Source organism: Vipera berus, assembly GCF_964194415.1.
Source record: "Vipera berus genome assembly, chromosome: 2".
Classification (NCBI taxonomy): domain Eukaryota; kingdom Metazoa; phylum Chordata; class Lepidosauria; order Squamata; family Viperidae; genus Vipera; species Vipera berus.
Window position 1 is genome coordinate 115122617 of NC_138203.1, and position 20538 is coordinate 115143154.

The 20538-nt window shown below is 42.7% G+C and overlaps 1 protein-coding gene across 7 annotated transcripts in view; it reads left to right on the forward strand.

Annotated features, from left to right (window-relative positions):
• The window catches only part of RASAL3 (RAS protein activator like 3), a 46687-nt gene extending 27200 nt beyond the window's left edge, over positions 1-19487 (forward strand). For 3 of the 7 annotated variants that reach the window (XM_081317905.1, XM_081317907.1, XM_081317906.1), the window contains exons 9-19: positions 2659-3201; positions 3517-3661; positions 4056-4200; positions 4763-4999; positions 6620-6821; positions 8199-8302; positions 12687-12993; positions 13376-13498; positions 14541-14740; positions 15461-15553; positions 19253-19487. In XM_081317905.1, the coding sequence (XP_081174031.1) occupies positions 2659-3201; positions 3517-3661; positions 4056-4200; positions 4763-4999; positions 6620-6821; positions 8199-8302; positions 12687-12993; positions 13376-13498; positions 14541-14740; positions 15461-15553; positions 19253-19409 (2256 nt within the window). In that variant the 3' untranslated portion in view covers positions 19410-19487. Of the gene's footprint in view, positions 1-2658; positions 3202-3516; positions 3662-4055; positions 4201-4762; positions 5000-6619; positions 6822-8198; positions 8303-12686; positions 12994-13375; positions 13499-14540; positions 14741-15351; positions 15554-16429 lie in introns of those variants that run through there. The other 4 variants (XM_081317908.1, XM_081317909.1, XM_081317911.1 and 1 more) reach the window with 4 other exon arrangements.
• Positions 19488-20538: the final 1051 nt, after the last annotated feature.

The window sequence follows — 20538 nt, forward strand, 5'->3', positions numbered from 1 at the left end:
ATGGTATCCTGCTGCGGCGTCTCAGGGGATTGGGAGTGGGAGGCACGGTTCTTCAGTGGTTCTCCTCCTATCTCCTGGGACGCTCGCAGTTGGTGTTGGCAGGGGGGCAGAGGTCGACCGCGAGGCCTCTCGTTTGTGGAGTCCCTCAGGGGTCGGTCCTCTCGCCTCTCCTGTTCAACATCTACATGAAACCGCTGGGTGAGATCATTCGTGGTTTTGGAGTTGGGTATCATCAGTATGCCGATGATACCCAACTTTTCATTTCGACCCCAAACCACCCCAGTGATGCCCTCGACGTGATGTCCCGGTGCCTGGAGGCGGTCCAGGTCTGGATGGGGAGGAACAGGCTTCGACTCAACCCTGACAAGACTGAGTGGCTGTGCGTACCGGCATCTCGGGATATTCAGGATATCCCACCCCTCACTATGGGGGGTGAGTCATTACCTCCTGTAGATAGGGCTCGCAACTTGGGAGTCCTCCTAGATTCACAACTCTCCTTAGAAGACCAGATTGTAGCTGTGACTAGGGGGGCCTTCGCCCAGGTTCGCCTGGTGCGCCAGTTGCGGCCCTATCTAGACCGGGATGCCTTACGTACGGTCACTCATGCGCTCGTGACCTCTCGTCTTGATTACTGCAACGCTGTCTACATGGGGCTACCCTTGAAGACCACTCGGAGGCTCCAACTGGTACAGAATGCAGCCGCAAGAGTTGTACTGGGAGTTTCCCGATACTCCCATGTCACACCTTTGCTCCGCGAGCTGCATTGGCTACCAGTTGTCTTCCGGGTGAGGTTCAAGGTGTTGGTAATGACCTACAAAGCCCTTCATGGCATGGGTCCGGAATACCTTGGGGAGCACCTGCAGCCGGCGTCAACTTCCCTCCGCCCAGTACGCTCCCACAGAGAGGGCCTCCTCAGGGTGCCACCGGTCAAAGAATGCCGACTGGTGGCCCCCAGGGGGAGGGCGTTCTCTGTGGGTGCACCGGATTTATGGAACCATCTTCCGGTTGAGCTCCAGATGGCGCCCGATCTCCGCTCCTTCCGGCGCGATCTTAAAACCCATCTCTTTAAACAAGCTGGCCTGGCCTGATGGGACGGGGTGGGATTTTTTATTAATGAATTTTAATTTTAAATTTGTATTAATTTTATGGGCATTGTTTAATTATGTTTTAATAATTTTAATTTTTTGTATCTAGTTTTTTATGTATTGCCCTGTTCACCGCCCTGAGTCCCCTGGGAGAAGGGCGGTATATAAATTAAATTAATAAATAATAAATAAATAAATAATTTAATATATACTTATTCCCTCAATTTCTTATTCTTTTTAACCATAGCTGAGAATATATTTAATCTATATAAACTTTAAGCATTCCATTCAATAGATCTAATCATCTAATCCTTTAACTCTAATTCAAAACACTTTTTTATGCTTTTCTTATCGTCACATTTAAATAACTAAAATATTTGCTATGTTTAAATCATTTCAGCTTTTTTTTTATAGAAAGGGAAAAAAACATATTGTATTAGTTTAAAAAATCATCTCTCTAAGAGTAGTATATTCCATTCCAAGTTTTTCCATTTCTTTAGCCATATTCAAACAAATGTTTCTTTTTAAAGTATTCTCTCTGATAAGTCCCATCATCTATTTTCTTGGTTTCCATTTTAATCTTTTTTCTCTGGCCTTTGCCTTTCTTAATCATTGTATTTTGCTGCATCATTCGTTTCTCTGTAAATTATTTTTCTCATTCTTTTTCTTATCTTCAAAGTTGTTTGGATGCATTAAAATATCTCCCACTTGAATTAAATCATGATTTTTTATTTTATACAGTTCCATCTTTAAGTCTCTATCCTCAGAATTATGTTTAGTCATCTCTGCTGTATTTTCCTGAGAAATTTCTTGGAGTGAAATTAAATTGGAGATAAGTTGATTCATGCTCTCAAAGTTGTTCTGTATTTCTTTGTAGTTTAAAATCATTGTCCTTTGAAATGGTTGACGCTTATCATATATTTCCTTTTGTGAAGTATTCATTGCTTCAGGTTTGTTAGTCTCACTTTATTTACACAGCTGTACTTATTACGAACTTTGAAGGTCAGAGACAAAAACCCACCAGGAGGTATCAGCGTTTGCTCATTTTTCAGATCTTTCTAGTCTTTTTTTCTCTCTAAAGGGTAGGTTTCAGCCAAAGGGAGGGAGTAGAAACACCCTCCTCTCTTTTTTTCTGGAGATCTCTTATTTTTGGGACTTTCTTCTTCAGGAAAATAGGTAGGATAGAGAAAATTAATATTCTTACCCAGATTCAAGCATACTGTTTAAAATCAGCTTAATATAAAGCTTGTGACTTACGTTGTTTTCAGCTATGGCTAGACAATGGAATTAGCTAGCCTTTTCTTCTGTTGGTTTCTGGAAGGCTTCTCCTGGACCGTTCAGGGAGACCGCCGTCTCTCCTAAGTCCCTGGGACTTTCTTCCTTCATTCCACCTCTTTGGGGTGGGTTCTGGCCCCTTTAGGGTCCCCAACAGAAAGAAATTTCAGCCGAAGGGTTTGGCATTCCGAATCTTCTGACTGCTTCGCTGTAAACAGGAACAGGAAGTCAAGTTGTAGCACATCTTGTTTGCATCCAGTCCAAGTTCTTAACATTGTCCCATACATCCATTTTCTAGGATAACTGCCAACGGATGGAATACAGGTTAAGTCTTTGGGTATATGAAGCCCGAGACTTGTCTCCCAGGAAGCAATACTACTGTGAAATCCAATTGGATGGGGTCCCATATGCCCGCACAACAACCAAGCAAGCTAGCACCATAGGAACTCTTTTCTGGGGTGAGCACTTTAACCTCAAGACACTTCCACCAGCTGTGGAACTCCAGGTCTACCTGGTACAAGAAGAAGAAGGGCTGTGGCCAAAGGAGAGCCCCATTGCCTGTATGTCTGTTCCCCTAAAGGAGCTGGCTGCTGTGCGCCAGCCCTTGGAGAGATGGTACCCACTGGGCAAAGACAAGCCAAACATGCCCACCCTTCGACTCCGAGGACAATACTGCAATATCAGAGTGTTGCCCATCGTACAGTACAAAGAATTTGCTGAATATCTCACTTTCCACTATCGGGAATTATGTGCTTCATTGGAGCCCAGCCTTAGTGCCAGAGACAAGGAAGAGCTGATGAGTGTCCTAGTGCAAGTCTTGCAAAGCACAGGCAAAGCCAAGGTATCATTTATTTTACTAACATACAGACTGGCGTTGAGATCTTGGGAAACAACCTGATACACAGATTCATCATCGGAATTTTCTTCCTACTGCTATGCTGATTTTTCCCTCATGGGCTGTTTTATTGCTAGATCACCTGGTGTTGTGGGATTATTGTTTTAGCTGCCAAAGCAGCTCCCAGGTCCACAGGATAAAAACCTAGTATCATTTTACCCTTTCCCTAACATCCTGAATCTGGTTGAAAGTGGCCTTTAAATGTGAACACAGAACAGGATGGGATTTATCCTACTGACTCTCTTCCTATCTTTACTGCAGGATTTTCTCATTGACTTAGGCATAGCCGAGCTGGACCGTTTTGATGAACGGGAAGATTTAATTTTTCGTGAAAACACGCTAGCCACCAAGGCTATTGATGAGTACATGAAGCTGGTGGGAAGCCCGTATCTGATGGCCACATTAAGTAAGTTAATTTAGAAAGTCTGCTTTATAATACTAAGAAAAATGCACCAAGTGTTAGTGCCTATAATTGTTACATAGCACATAAGGTTAACTGTGATTCAAGATGGTAAGAGAAATTTATATCTGATAGTAACCATCTCCCACTGCTTTGGCGGTACCCTGAAAAACTAGCTAAAATCATCATTGGCATTGCTAGAATATGATTATCATCATTCCTTATGTCTTTAATAAGCAATTATAGGTTTGTCAAAGAATCTGTGTTTTTAGTTGGAGGCAAGGAACTAAATTAGAAATACCATTGTGGATTGTGACCCAGCACTGTCTCTGCCAGCAACAGAGCTGCATCTATGCCATCCCAGTCACCTAATAAAAACCTATGGGGAAATGTCTCACAGGTGACATTGTAATCCAGCCAAACATTTTGGAGAATTGCTGTGAAGTGGACCCAAGCAAATGCCCTCCCCGTGACCTGGCTGACAATCGCAACCATCTGCAGCAACTCTGTGAAGAGGTCTTCCTAAGGATTGCTATGTCCAGCAAGTGCGCACTTGAGTATCAACCAGGGTGGTCAGGTAGCTTTCTCTCCTGCCACCACTGAGGGGAGGCCAAATCTGCTTTGTAGAGGGATTTCTGGGCTTCTGATTTCTCAAATGGCTGAACCAAAGGGTCTGATCTAGAACCTTTGATGGCTCATCTAGCAAACTGTCTATAGGCCCAAATGAACTAGAAAAATGGGCTGTTCTGCTAGAATAGGTTTAGCATGTAAAGTTAAGTATAATGAGTATTCTTTTGCAGTTTACCCCTCTCTTGGTATAAGCAGCTCACCTTCACTTGAGAGTATATAAAAATGACTTTGTAATAATGTTGAATTGGCTGCAAGTGAGATCCTCCAATGTTCCTGAGCAAAGTCCCTGGGTTGGCAATAGGCAAATTGCTGTGGTTGGTCGCTCTATCCAGACCCAAGTATATCTGAAACAAAATTCAGTAAACAACCAGGCAAGGTTGTTTAGCTAGGAGACATGGCTGTAAAAACTGTCTGGTCAGTGGTCACTTTTAAGCTTTTAAGGCCTTCTTTCAGCTGTCATCTCTTTTCTCTTTGCAGCTCTTTTCCAGCTGAGCTTAGTGAGATCTTCACAGCCTGGCAAGAAGCCTGCCAGTTGCGGGGCAAGGTGGACATTGGCCAGCGACTCGTCTCTGCTTCTCTATTCTTACGCTTCCTTTGTCCAGCCATTATGTCCCCCAGCCTTTTTGGCCTCACACAGAAATACCCTGATGACACCACCTCCCGCACCCTCACCCTGGTGGCCAAGGTTATTCAGAACCTGGCTAATTTCACCACGTAAGTAACCACGTCCCTGGTTCAGAATTCTAGACACTTGACCTCAGGTGTACCTGGGGCTTCAAAAAAAAAAAAAGATTGGACGGCCATTTCTCCAAGATGGAAGAATGTCTCCTACCCTGGGCAGGGGATTGTACTAGAAGACCACCAAGTTCCTTCCAGTTTTTTGATTCTATGATTCTAGTCTGTCCCATGAAAAGGAGTGCATTTATAATCAGAGCAATGACATTATGTGCTTCTGTGAGCCCCTGCAGAAGGTGCAAAACACAGAACAGATTTTGAAAAGGCATCTGAAGCAACAGACTTTTCAACTATGGAACTATGCAAAAGCAAAAAAAATATTATTATTGTTTAACATAATGTATAACATAACATGAGGTTTGAAAACCTCATAACTAATATCAGTCCAAGATGTTAGAAAAACATTTTTTAAAGTGAGGATGTAGGGAAAATAATCACAAGAAGAATGATACTTCTATTTTTTTTCTCTCCTTTTAATGAATTGACAATCAGTATTTTGAGGTCTCCTACATGTTAATAATGATATAATGTATAATAATTTAAATCTGATTACCTGGACCTCTGCACAACTATGTTAAAGTGTTCCTAGCTCCATATGATTGATTTGGAATTACAGTCATAATGATATTTTTTCTTCCAGGTGATTCAAATCAATAGCCATTATTGGCTTCATTGTCCACGAGTCATAATTTCTCTGCTGTCTTTTAAATCTATACAATTCTAGAGCACCTGCTTCATCTACAATTGTAGAATAGGAAAAGCATAGAACTAGAAAAACAGACCTACTACATTTGTGCCTTGCTTAGGGGTTTCCCATCAACCTCTGGTTGGCACAGCACAGCATTAAAAATGTGCTGAATAGCTGGGATGTTTGTTTAATCTAGCTGGGTTCTTCTTAGGCTTGTAATGGCTTTATGGGGAACTAGATTGGGGGTGGGTGGGTTCAAATGCTTTCAGCCACAGAAACTATTTTTTTAAAAAAAAATCCCAGAATTTGAATGGAATTTCCCACTTCCATGAAACCTTCAGATTCTGCAAAACACAGCTTCAAAAACCTTGGGTTATTATTTAAACTTACTTTGCTGATTAAGTACACAGAAAGAAGCTGTTTAGATAATGATTCTATGGCCATCATAATGCCTTGGAAAATGAGAGAAAACCTATGAGCCTTTCTGTAAAACCTTACTTGTTGTATCCAAGGCCTTCAAATGTTTTTATGGCATTTAAGGCTGGCTCTGGGCTCTCAAACTTAACTATATAGGATATTTTTCCCTGGCATCTATGCTGCAAGGCACCACCTGCTCAAGAAAAGGCAGGAATCAAATTGAAAGAACAGGGAAGATCTCATGCTGCAGTTATTGGACCAGAAGGCAAGAGCTGAGCAGCTTTATATTAGCCAGTTGCACTGCATTAGCAGCCTGAGGGACAGGGGAATCCACTGAGTTTCCCAGCCCAGAAGATTAAATGGATTGTTTCAACAGGAATTGTGTAAGTCCTCCATCTGGTCACAAGTACCAGCAGCAAAAAGGATGGATCTCTGATCTACAGGGCTCAGCCATACCTCTCCATTACAGTAATATGGTATTTCATTTCCCATAGGTTTGGGGAAAAGGAGGCCTATATGAGTTTCATGAATGAGTTTCTTGAGCACAACTGGGATACCATGAAATCATTTCTCAGCCGTGTTTCAAGCCCTGGTAGTACCATAGCATTGAGTGCCTATAATGACTCAATTGACCTGGCCCTGGAATTGTCCATCCTTCACTCCCTGCTCTGCAACATATTCTCTACTCTGGAACAGGTATCAGCTACTCTTGAGGGGAGGGGGGAATTCTTATGATAAACTAGCCTGCCCTGTAGAGGCAAGGTGCCACACAAGCCTTTTTGTATCATCCACAATGGTTGGAACCTGTTTATGTGTGAAAACAACACAGAAAATGGTGCTTCTGTGGACTTTTTATTTGAAACTGAAAAAAATGAAACTTTGATTTTAGTTTTTGATGATTAAAATGATTTTGTTATTATAGAAATGGCTTGAAATATTGTGAAATGCAAAGCAAATAGTTGAGATCACAATTTGTATTTTACTGCACCAAAAAGTCAGAAATGACTACCATTTTTTCTCTTTGCATTTCTCTTTTTCTCTTACTTCTCTAACTTTTGTCTTTTTCTGTATTTTTAATCTTATAGTGAAACTTAATAAAATCTATAAAATAAAAAGACAGAAACAGATGTTAAAATTTAGGGATCAGTAAAATTTAGGGATCAGGCCACCAATTATTGTCTCAAATCAAAGTCTTCTGGGATTGGTTTTAAGCCCTTGTTGTCTGCATGTTGCACACCAAGAACTTTACTCCATTCACTAATTGTAATTGCAAATGAGATCAAAGGAAGGGAAAACAAAAGGCCCAATAGTGAAGTTAGGAACACAGGATACATAGGACAAGAAAAGGTTAATGTTTGGCTGTGTCTGCACAATATGCTTAATTGGATAAAGGGTGACTTAGCATGTTGGGAAAACATCAGGTCAGCATCAAGTTACAGAGGATTCATACAACAGCCTTGGAACCTAAACTAACCTCTTCCAGCCAGCCATGTCATGCAAACTTAGCGTAGAGGATAACTGAAAATGAGCCCTACAAAAAATCCTTCTCTATAGCTTTGGGACCGTTCCAGGGATTCCATTTCTCTCTTATCTGAATGTGGTTCTCGAAGGGAGGAAAGTGGGTAGATGTGGGTAACTCTCATTAACTGCCCTCTTCAGTAATGCTGACTGTTAGGCCTCTAAGATTTTTTTCAAGTATTTTTTTAAATCAACAATTAACAGTTTTCTAGCCACTTTTATAGCAGCTAGTAGACTGCCAAAGATGGCTCTTCTTCATCTGAATAGGAGATAGATCTGTTTGCAGTTGAAGTCAACTGTGAGGAGAGAGTGTAATAAGGTTTGCAAGGGAGAGAGAAAGAGGCCATTCTGCAGGCAAATTGTCCAAGACAGGAGATAGTTTTTAAAGTAAGTTCAAGTTTGTATGTGAATTTAAATATATAGTATAAGAAATAAGTACATGTATAAATGCAAGGGACAGAAAACAGATCGGCCTTTGGCCAGACTGAAAGCAATTTCTACCATCGGTCTGGCCAAGTTCTTTATGCAGACCCTTTCTGCTCTTCTACTTACAAGGAGATCCAGGAGAAACTGCAGCCTCTACCAGCAATCCTGCAGGCCATCCAAGACGGAACCCCTGTGCCAGTCTCCATTCTTCTTGGGCCTCACATGGAGGAGAGGTAATGAATGACAGTGCCAAAAGTGACGTGTGGCCCTTGGGGGTTGACAAGGAGTGTTTTATCCCCTCTTTTTATCCCTTTGGGGAGGGGCTGCCCTTTAGCCTCCAACTGCTTACTTCTTGATTCTATGGTTATGGCCACTTTGTAGCACTAATGGAGAATGGAGCTTACTTATCACTAGTTCAGACCTGTTCCCCTATGCCCTCCTCTGTGCTTGTTAGCCCAACCTTTCACAAAACAAACAAACCCCAACACCCCCCCCCACTAGAGTTATATTCAAAATTAGCCTATTTTTTCACTACAAATGTGGTGTAGCCAAGTAATTTCTTGTTTGGTAACTTGAAAGAAGGCAAATTCACTGCTCAAAGTACTTGTCTAACATCTGTCAGACCTGCCCCAGTCTGATATCCTAGGGAAGTAAAACTCTCAACTCCATTTGGTTAAAGTGAAAAGGCACTATTAATGTGCTTAACCATTCAATTTTGGAGGGAGGAAAGTTTGCATGCAACTAAATACTGAAGATTTCTTCAGTGTTTATGAGAGTTTAAAATGTCCTTAATTTAAAAATGTTGTTCCCCCTCAGTCATGAGTGGCTTGGGTGGCTTCAGGTGCAAAGTGAACAGAATTTCCAATTTTAGTACACTACAATGGAAAATTGGGTAAATGTGCCTAAGGGATTTTAGCACTTGGAGTTCAACTGTGACCAGGTTGATGATCTTTTTGATGGGGAAAGGGCCAACGTACTTAGGTTTTTTTGGAAGGCTGTCTGGACTGCAGGTATTTTGTGGAGAGGTGGGCAACCCAGTCCTTTAACGATGTAATATGAGGGGGGATAACCAAGGGTAGTTCAGGCATGAGCACAAAGTCTTGTCCCATAGCCACCTTGAAATGGGTAAACCCAGTGCTGCTATGTATGGAGTTATTATAGGCCACTTCAGCGAATGGGAGGAGGTCTGTCCAATTGTCCTGCTGGTAATTTATATAACATCTCAGGTATTGTTCTAGAACCCCATTCTTATGTTCATACGCCCCATTTGTTTCCAGCTGATGACTGGAACTAAGCTCTTGGAATGTCCCAAGATTTTTAAAAATCTCTTGCCAGAATTTGGAAGGTAATTGCACTCTGCAATCAGAAATTATTCATCACAGAGCACCATGGAGCCTATAGACATGGTAGATGAACAACTTAGTTAAGGTGCGGGTGGAAGGATTTTTTTGGCAAGGCACAAAATGCACTTGTTTAGAAAACAAATCAGTGATCACCCAGATTACAGTATTTCCTGATCTTTCTGGTAGTTCTACTATGATGTTCATAGAAATTTCCTTCTAGCGGGTGTTAAGCTCTGTCACCAGCTGGAGGAGTCCTGGTGGTTTCCCCTGCCACTGCTTGGTTGACGCATAAAGTGGGCAGCTGGCCACATAACTTTGAATGTCTTTTTTAAGCAACAGCCATCAAAAGTGGTGCTTCATTAAGTGTAATGTTTTTACAAAGCCAAAATGTCCTGTGGTTTTTGAGTCATGGCTCTTCTCCAGGATTAGTAATCTTTGGCTTTCAGGAACATACAGCTTGGTCCCCAGCCAGGCTAGACCCTCTTCCATTTTACATTCATTTTTGTGAGCTTGAAACCACTAGTCCCCCTCTAATGCTGCCTTTAGGTTCTCTGCTATGCCTTCCCCAATCTGGGGTTCTTTTTTGCCTATGCTCGGGTGATGACTGGTGCCACAAGCTGGCAGGATGGAATAACTGGTCTGACTATTTCCTGCTTGGAGCTGTTGTATTGAGGCATCCTGGTTAGTGTATCAGCTAAGAATTTTTTTTCCCCTGGGAGGTAGCAGAGAGTGAAGTTAAATCAATTAAAGTACTAAACCCACCAGACTTGTTTGGGCAATAATTTCTGAGGTGTTTTTAGGGCTTCTAGTTTTTTATGGTCAGTACACACCTCGAAAGGGGTCTTGCTCCCTTCCAGGAAATACCTCCATGTTAAGAATGCCTAGTATACAGCATAAGCCTCCTTCTCCCAAACCGCCCATTGCCGCTAAGTGTCAGTCAGTTTTATGGAAGTGTATGCACATGGTTGTAGAGACCCCTGGCTGTTCCTTTCTAAAAGAACTGCCCCCGCTGCCACATTGCTAGCATCCGCTGAATAATAAATGGGGCATTGGCACTGGTTCAGCAGCAAACAACCATTTGAGTTTTTCAAATGCTGCATGGCATTCCATTGTCCACTTCAGTGGCTGGCTAGGTTTGGGTTTCCCCTTCCCTTTTGATTTTTAGCAAGCTGGTGATGGGGAGGGCGGGCTGGGCAAATAAAGGGATAAATTGGTGGTAAAAGTTAATGAACTCCCAAAAGCTTTGCAATTGCTTTCTGGTGAGGGATGGAGCCCACTCTAACACCACCCTCAGGGTCCATCCCTCATGGGAGATGCGGTAGCCCAAGTAATCAATTTTACTCTGGTGGAACTTGCATTTTGAAAGTTTAGCATATACTGGGCAGGCCAAAGTTTTTTAAGGACTGCATGAAGATAGCAGGGGCCCCCTGTAGTCTGAAGGGGAGGACCCTGAATTGGAAACACCCTGAGGGGCAGTTAAAAGCTGTCTTCCATTTGTCTCCCTCTTTGATCTGAAATTGGTAATAGGCTCTCTACAAGTCCAACTTAGTAAAGATCTTCCCTTTGGCCAAATGAGCTAATATGTCTTTCATTAGGGGCAGTGGGAAGACATTTTCCACACACAAACCATTTAGCCATCTATAATCTATGTATAGACGTAGGAACCCATCCTTTTCTGGAACAGTATCTGGGTGGCCACCCTGGGTCGGGCCAGCTGGATGAACCCCTGCTTTGGTTTTTTGTGTCACTGAGAACAATTTGGGTTTGGATAGTTTAGTCCCCAGCAGGATCTCTATGGAGCAGTCCATTGGCAGGTGAACCCTTCTCACTAAACATGTCCCACAAGTCCTGGTACTCCAATGGAATTTGGGGATTGGCCTTCTTCTGCTCTTGCATTTCAGACCCCTCCTCTTGCATTGCAGCCACCACGTCCTCCTTTTATGAAAGGAAATTGGGACGGGTATAGATAGTTGAGGAAGAACAGAGTGTTTTGGAATCTGGTTCATGCTGGCATGCTGACATCTTCACTCTACCCTGAGAGTGGAATTTCCCCAGCCCAAACACCTCAGTGTTTCCCAAAGCATCTTGCCGGTGTCAGATTGGCTACACATGGATGGACCATGGGGGGACGGCTAGGAGGGACTAAGGGGTTAGTTCTGTATTGGTAGGTGGGAACTTTATTGTCCATTTGTTTCCCCTCTGTTCCCCAATTGATGGCAGAATGATAGATGGCAGGCAACATGTGGAGAGAGAGTAAACCAAGCTTGGGGGTCCATCATTTCCTTTCCTTATTTGTCCATATTAAAACTATAAAGACAAGACCACTCTTGAACCTGATTACTATAGCAGAATAGGGCTTTGCTGGCAAGATAGCAGATTTTATGTTGGCATATTTTTCTGCCAGCTAAAGGACTGGTATGTCAGGACCCACTTCAATCCCACATCTTAAGAAAGCAGAACTCTTGGAAACAAATTCTTCCAAAAGGAACTTTTATTAAGAGTAGTTGATAGTAGGCATAATAGACAGGATCTCAGATTTCCCGCACAAAGCGATAGGTTAAGGTATCCCCAAGTGAGACCCCACCCCATAGTCTGCCCGGCTGGTATGGGATGGCCAATCCCCAGGTGTTAGGTCCATCGTGGGAAAAGGGGAGATAACATTGGCCCATCTCCAGCTCACGCAGCGATGGTCGGCGGCTTCTTCACACCTTCCTCTGAGACCATACAAATAAACCAGGCACTGAGGTTACATTCCTTATTTCCTCCCTTGTTCTAGCTGATAGTTTAGGGAGATAAAGTTCAGAGAGAGAGATAGTGCAGGAAGCAAATTGTTACATTGTAGCAGTAGAGAACACAGAGGCAATAAATGAAGCAAAAGGTTACATTGTAGCGGTTAGAGGAAGCAGAGGAAATAACCCCGCAGGCACATCCCCCCTCCCCCTTGGGAGTATGGCAGAACCCAGGGAAAAGTGAAATTTGATTTTGGGTCACAGGGGATAGATAGAAATGAAATAGGAATGGGTTCTGACATTTGATTGCACTTTAATGTGGCCAACTGGCTGTGTCCATAATTTGATAGCACACAGAAATTGCCCTAAAAATATTCTGGTTTAAGAAAATGGGATGGAGAAGCCATAATGCAGAATGTGAGAAAGGTATGCGTAGATATGAGCCAAGTTTAGACCTGAAGACATAATCTGGATTTGAGATTGTCAGTATTGCTCTGTATTACTTTGTCTTTTGCACAGCTGACTCCTCATTTTTTATGTTTCAGACACACTGAGAAAGAGAAACTAGGGTTTGTGCCACCACGGGATCTGGGAAAATACAGTCCTCTGATCAAGAGCCAGTCCATGACCAGCATCCAAAAGAACAGAGGCAAGGAAGAAGCCCTGATTCCTTTACATCAGACCAAAACCAGGAGAAAAGTGCAGCGTACTCAGAGTGTCCCAACCCACACCAAGGCATCTCGACATCTCCACAAGCAGAGTAGCATAGAGCACGTGGTTGACAATCAGGACAGCAGCCCTCAGCCTTATGACTCCGCTCTATGCAATGGTGGCGGCCACAAGGCTTCCCAGGTAAGTCGAGTTTTAGAACAGGTTGCTCAGCAACTATATTAAATTGTGGACTTGATGGCCCACAAATCCCTTTAGTTCAGTTTCAATTTCCTGGCAAGCTGTTGATATAACAGAAAAGAAAAGCTTTTCCACAAGAGGACTGGGCAATCTCTCTCTCTCCAGTACTACAGAGAAGACATGTTCAAGTCCACCTTTCAGACTTTCTCAACATTTCTCCATCTGAGCTCTGAAACCTGGGAGGTTTTCTTATGTTCCTCCCAGTTTTCCAGCATGGAGGCTCTGCTTAAAGGGTATTTTGTATTGCAAGTGGATTATAGTATTTCCATGTGTCTGTAATTGTTCTCTGATTCTTGGTCTCTTCAAACATGTTCTTCTGCTTTAGGGATGCTCAAAGCTCCATCCTTCTGTATCGCTGCCCCAGAAACCATCAGTCCCTTGGTTACGACATTCAGAGGATGCATCAGCAATGCAAAATTGCGTATACTCCATGCAACCCCTGGAACAGGTATAGAAGGATTGTCCTCAGAGGAACACCCACATGCTTAGCTGTCTGTTAATCTATTCTTAATTAAAAATCCACCCCAAAAAAGGATGGAAAAGAATGTGTGCCATTGAAAGTTGCATACATGCATCTAGCAAAAGTAACTTTTTAAAAAAGTGATGATATGATTCCAGAAATATAATGAATGACCACCATTTATTTATTTATTAATCCAATTGTTATAGCCACACATCTCACCTATATCACTCTGGGTGGCTTATCCTCATTGGGGATGCTTGGCCAATGAGTCTTAGATTTGATAGGTCAATAGGCACATGTTACAAAAGAAGTTTCAGAAATGGAATTCTGTTGCATGTTAATTTTCCTGAAAGAGATTGCATTAGAAGCCAAGCTGTGCCTTCATAGGTGAATAACTGAGACCCCTGCACAAAATGGGCAGTTAACATGTTGCACTGGACAATACAGAGAACAGCCTCAGACACACTTCTGCTTTGGGGATCATACTTTTAGCTGTTTATATTTCCCAGTTCTTCCCCTATAGTTTTGTAATGGAGGAAGAAGTGAAACTCATATTTTCCTGTTGTTAGGAATCGTAGCAATTACAAACTTAGGTTCAAAGCATATCTAGAGGGAGCCATTCTAATTTACTAGGGAAACTTCACACAAAAGCAACGTCTAGAATTTTACACTGCAAATATTTCCCCTAATCGGGGAAAGATGAAACTAGGAAAGAAAATCCTCAAAACTGCAATTTTATAGTGAGTCAGCACAGTCTAAATACGTAGCTCCAGCAAAGTGTATTACTGAAGTAATCTTGTCAACTGAATCCAGTACTTTCTCAAGACTTCTTAAGACATAACTGGAGTCTTCTCCAATTATGATGAGAAGAGACTAAAACATCCCCTTATCCAGCTTTTCTCTGCTCCTGCATAGCTTTCCCTCATTCTCTAATCTTGAGCCCTTGCTTAGTTTTCAGCCCAGGGTTGCTCTAAGGTTCATTACTGACCCCTTCCTCTATCGTTCCCTCCCTCCCCCCCTCCCTCAGTATGTAAGGAAGATGGAAGTGCTGCAAATGAAGCTGAGTTCAGCCAGAGACAAACAGCAGCTCCTGGAGGAGAAGGTGAAGTCACTGTCTGCTCAGAATCAAGCACTGCTGCAGGAGCAGGGCAGATTTCAAGAACGAGAAGAGATTCTTGGCAAGAGGCTAGAGGAAATGGAACATGGCCTGGTAAAACTCAGCAGCAGGTAGGAGAAGCCAGCAACAGGAGGCAGAGGCACATCCTGTCAAATGTGGTGATGGGGAGGGGGAGCTGATAGCCCGCTTAGGAATTTTCATTCCATTCAATGTCTAAGTTCCAGTTTATTAGGCAATACAAATCCCATGGCAGGGGATAAGGAAGGGAACAGTCCAAGTTCCCTGTTCTGGGAATCCAGCAGGGCATAGTTGGTGTTCAACCCATTTATGCCAAGGAGCCTATTAGGAAGTAAAAACCTAATGGGGTGATGAAACGAAGTAGACACCCATGGCCTGATCTTTCCTGCCATTTCCCATGGCAAGGCCAGCAGGTCTGAGCTACAATCCACTGCTGAAGTCTTCTGCTGGGTTGAAAAACAAACAAACATGGCAGTACAGTCCTTGCAGTGGAAAACACAGTTTGATGAAGTATATTGTTGGCTGTGCCACTAAGAATAATTCTCATGTAGACTGAACATCTGCAAGGTTTCAGATTGTGGAAAAGGTATCATTTATACAGAAAGTGAAAAGGCTAATGTGAACCTCTTTGTTGTTCTAACTTTGATTTGCTCTCAGTTTGCTTTTTTACTCTCTCTTTTATCATCCTTCAAACTGTTGCCAGGGGATTCTTGAGGGTCAGTGGCTAACTAGCAGGGAATATGGAGAAGGGTTGAAACCACAACCCATCTGAGGTGAGATCTGAAGGAGACTTGACTGCTGTGTTTCTCCAGGGTGTCCTGCATAGAGGCCAGCTGGAAGAAGGATCATGAAAAGCTGCAAGTGAGTGAGGAGAAGACCAAACAGCTGGTAAGAGCCTTCCAGAGGTAATGTGTAGTTAAGGAGAGAAAAGGGAAGAAGGATCTTTGTTCAACAGGGATAGTAAGAAGGGCAGGCAGAAAGTTACTCCAGAAATAACAGTATCATTATTTGTAAAGGAACACATCTTATTTCATTAAGATGAGAGAAGTTATTAGGTGAGACCAGAGACATCCACAAGTATGTGTAACAAAAAAGGCAAAATAGCATGTGCAACTGAAGAATCAGTCCTACCTCTTTTATATATGCTCAATTGAAGCCACCATTTTGACTTTTTTGTCCCTTTTCCCTTCTTCCCAGATGTTCCTGGTTGGGATAGATAAGTATTTTTATCCATTTGAATTTTTATATGAGCTCCATGTTCCATTTTGTTGAAGCAAGCTGTTTGTATTCCCGATGAATGGTGTCCAACCTATGCAAAGGCTGTTGAAAGTATTGTATAAATAACAGAAGGTTCTGAATTATGAACAATAAGTAGAACAACCAGCACAGAGCTAGCTTACATCCCACCTGGATAGCAGAGGTGTGGAAGCAGTATCAAAAAAAAGAGAAGATGGCAGTCAGGGCAAACAATGCAAGCCCCACACCTTTTGTACATGCATTGACACTGCATGCAGATACAAGAGGGGTGGGGTTTGCACTGTGGCATCCACCATGTTGCTTCTTTTGACTTTCCCTTGGCAGATGCCATTATGCATTCCAGGGAGAATTTCAGTAGGACAGTGCTTCTTGCTTGAGTTTGTACTTGACTTCTTCCTATCATGAACTACTACTGTAAGCCTCTTATGCTCACAGAGGTGGCAACCCTATTTCCTGGGGATTAATTTGCTTTAGATTAAAAAGTGGTGTGGCATAACTGACTCTCTCCAGCATGTGTCTTGCAGGAGCAGCAACTCTCCAGAATGGAAAGGGACCATGACCAGTTTTTCCGTGCTGTTAAGCAGATGCTGGGTTATCGAGATAACCAACCACATTATGGCAACAACTCTCAGGGCTTGTGTGGATAATAAGATTGAGAATGGGAAAGCCACATTTCCTATACAGCTCTTGCATGAAATCCAGAGAAGAGGATGGAAAATTGTGTCTTTCACTGACAAGCACAGTATCGTGTTAAGAGTTCTCAATGGTATTCAGCCATTGCTGCAGCTTCCAATCCATCCCCACCTGAGAGTTTATTCACATATATTCCATCCTTTGGCTTAAAGTTATCCCATTTACCATTTCCTGGGTACATATCCTCACTGCAGAGCTGCCTTGGCTTGAAAATGTTTTTTCCTGAGAAAATGGAAGAAAATCTTCCTTCCAGCCTGTGCATTTTTATCTGAAGTGACTTCAGCAATAGTTGGGGGAAGAGATGCCTTCCATTGGTCTTGTCAAGTTCAACATCTCTTACCATTTCCACTCCTCACATGCTTTTCTCTTGCATAGACCATTGGTTGGACAAAGTATATTACCAGCTTGCAGTCCAGAGCTCTGCTGCTAATGAGATCCCCCTCGCCAAATAGCCCAATAAACTGCCTGAAAAGCAACACTACCAGCCTCCATCCTGAGGTTTGGTGAAAGGCAAACTTTGGGGCAGTGGCTCTTCTATCAGCATATGTTCCTCTTGTAGGGAGGAAGCACATCTACTGTGGCTATGCAGATGAGCCCTGAAATTGCATCCCTGTTTCTGTTGCCTGTGTCAACCTCCAGCTACATGCCTTATTGTTTTCATCTTGTCAGCCTGAATCTGCGGCTTCTATACCTAAGGGCATATATAACCTGCAATACAAAAGCCAGTCTTGCAAATTTGGGGCAATAATTGCTTCTATGCCCAGAAAAATCTTAAGCAAACATGAAAGAAACATGTCTTGTGGGGTTTTTTTTCTTGCTTTATCTATAAAAGGTACAAAGCACTGCCTTCTTCCATCAGAAAATTCTGATAATTTCTTTATCTTGCCTTTGAGACCCATCTGAGCCAGGTGATGTGAGGGGTGGGGCTTATTAAAATGGCATTAGCCACCCTGGGATGTCCAGTACCTCCCATTATGGTCTACTACCATCCTGCTGCACCATGTGTTAAAGAATAAGGTTCTTCATCCTTGTCCCAAGCAGGCTGTTCACTTGGCTGATGGATGTGGCCAGTTGGCCCCAGGGCAAGTACTAACCATTTCTGAGATTAAGAATGTGCAGTGTTGTCTTCCATCTGCTCTCTTCCCTCTAGGAAGGCCACCTCCACCTGTTCTTTTTCTGCTATGTGTCACAAAGTAGCTTTTTCTCACTTGTGCTAGTTTTACCTACATTTGCTTTTTTTTAAAAAAATGTCTCCATTAATAGACTCCCAAGAAATAGGCATTTGGCATTTGGATGGCATTTGGGAAATAAGGTCCCTAGACAGGAAAAGAACAAACTGCTCCATTAGCTGAGCTGTCTCTGAATCACCCTTCCCCAGTGGTAGTTCTTGTCTTCCCACCTTTTAGTCTACCAGCCAACCTGGAGGCGTCACACTTGATGAAGGGGCCACAGTAGCAGTCGTGGGATTCAGCCGGTTCACACCACTTTGGAAGAACTGGTAACTAATTTTTTTGTTGCCCAGGCCCAGAATGGACTTCCAGAAATGTCATCCACACAGAGAACTGGTTGTTCACATATTTGAATCCCACCACTGCACAATGGAATTATTCAGGAGACCTCTTCAGAACTGAATCATCCTGCCAGAGCTAGCTTTCCCACTCAGGTTCTCTTTCAAAAAATTAAAAGCCAAGCATTTATCAAATTTCCAACTTTTCCAGATTTTCTATGCAGGGAATAATGGAAATAGCTCTGGGCAAGATATTTGGATAGATGTTTCTATAGCTAGTCTCCAGAAGAACGATATCTCTTTCTTTCTCATACCATTTTGAAATGAGGCAAGGCAGTGGCTTCTTTATCATAAGTTATGTTGCCGTGCAGTCAAGTATGACTGGCTCACAATTCTGTTATATCATCATATTGCTCGCTAAATAGTGATGCACTTGTTGGGCATTAGATGGGATCCTTGTATATCCAGGACTAGACCCTTTTAAAAAGACTGCCAGTTCTTTTTTTATTTCAAGCAAGTTTGGTGCTTTGTGGAAAAAGTGCCAGATCTATATTTAAGAAACAAGATAAGCACTCTGGAGGACCTACTATTCCTGTGCTGCGGGGAGAAGGCTGACTTGAAACATAAGAGCCAAGTTCTTCTACTTGCCAGAAACTTGTTCTGTCACGGGTTAGTGCATTATGGGTTTTGAGCAAGAGATTTTGTATGCCCCTCCTGCAGACTGTTTGGATTGCCTTGGGAGGGGCAATGCCATTTTGCCTACTTGGTGGAGTATTTCCAAATGTTGCCAGCCACTGCCATTCACTGCTACCTTATAGATCCTCCCCTGTCAGAACCCATTCCGATCTCATTTCTATCTATCCCCTCTGACCCAAAATCAAATCTCACCTTTCCCTGGGTTCTGTCATACTCCCAAGGGGGAGAGGGGATGTGGCTGCAGGTTTATTGCCTCTGCTTCTTCTATCCACTACAATGTAACATTTTGCTTTCGTTTATTGCCTCTGCTTCCTCTATCTGCTACAATGTAACATTTTGCTTTCCTGCATTATATTTCTCTCTGAACTTTTATCTCCCTAAACTGTTGGCTAGAGCAAGGGAGGGAATAAGGAATGTAACCTCTGTGCCTGGTTTATTTCTATGCTCTCAGAGGAAGGTGTGAAGAGCTGCCCGACCATCGCTGTGTGAACCAGAGATGGGCCGATGTTATCTCCCCTTTTCCCATGATGGACCTAACACCTGGGGATTGGCCATCCCACACTGGCCAGACAAACTATGGGGTGGGGTTTTGCTCGGGGATACCTTAACCTATTGCTCTGCATGGGAAATCTCAAATCCTATCTATTATGCCTGCTATCAACCATTTTTAATAAAAGTTCCTGTTGGAAGAATTTGCTTCCAAGAGTTCTGCTTTCTTAAGATGTGGGATTGAAGTGGGTCCTGACATCCCCTCTCATTTCATCCTCTGGCCATCCTCCGCATATGTGACCTGTCAGCTAAGCTGTTTTTGGATACAAATTTAGTATTCTTTTAAAAAATTGCTAGATCTTGGTCCAAAAATAAACCAACATCTTTAAGCAACTAGAAAGGTGGCAAATTTCTCTGTTCCAGGCAGCCACCTACTCTCATCCAAACTCACCCCACTGAAGTTAAGGAGAAGTATCGGTGGAAGGTTTTCTCCTACCGTGTGACCCTTTGGCGGGAGGGGAAACAAAGTCACAGAAAACTACAAGTCATTTCCCTTAATTTGTTCCACATTCAGTGTGTAGGGACAGCACTACTCACCAGCAGGCAGGACAGAGGTTGAACAATCAAGACAACAAAAAAATAGACTGGAAAATAACATTTGATGGAAAGCTGTGAGGAAAACTTGCAACAAATGCCAAAAATAACCAAAAAAAAGTTTATTTCAGTATGTAAGGGAACAAGAACATTTCCTTTCCAGATCAAGGAAATGATCAGTCCACTAATAAAAGATGACAAGAAAGTGACGGGCAACAGGGAGAAAGTGGAACAACTTAATTACTTCTTTTCATAAAATGAAAAAAATAGTCCAACCTATCAAAAGCAGCAAAAAACAGGGAGACAAAACAGGAATGCAGGTAAAAATAGGCTTAAAAAATTGGTAAGAGAACCCTGCCCGCTCTGGATGAGTTCGAATTTCTGGGACTGGAGGGATTGTGTGCCGGGGTTCTGAAGGAGCCGGCAGATGTGATCTCAGAAGTGCCAAACATAAACCTTTCAAAGCTCCTGAGGGAAAGGTGAATTGCCAGAAGATGGAAAGAGCTGATGTGATTCCAAAAAGGGTGAAAAGTGGATCTAGGAAAATGCAGACCAATCAGCATATATCAATACCTGGGAAAATTCTGGAAAAGTTAATCAAGCAGCAAATTTGTGAGCAGCTAAAAATGAACATAGCAATTACTAGAAGCCAGG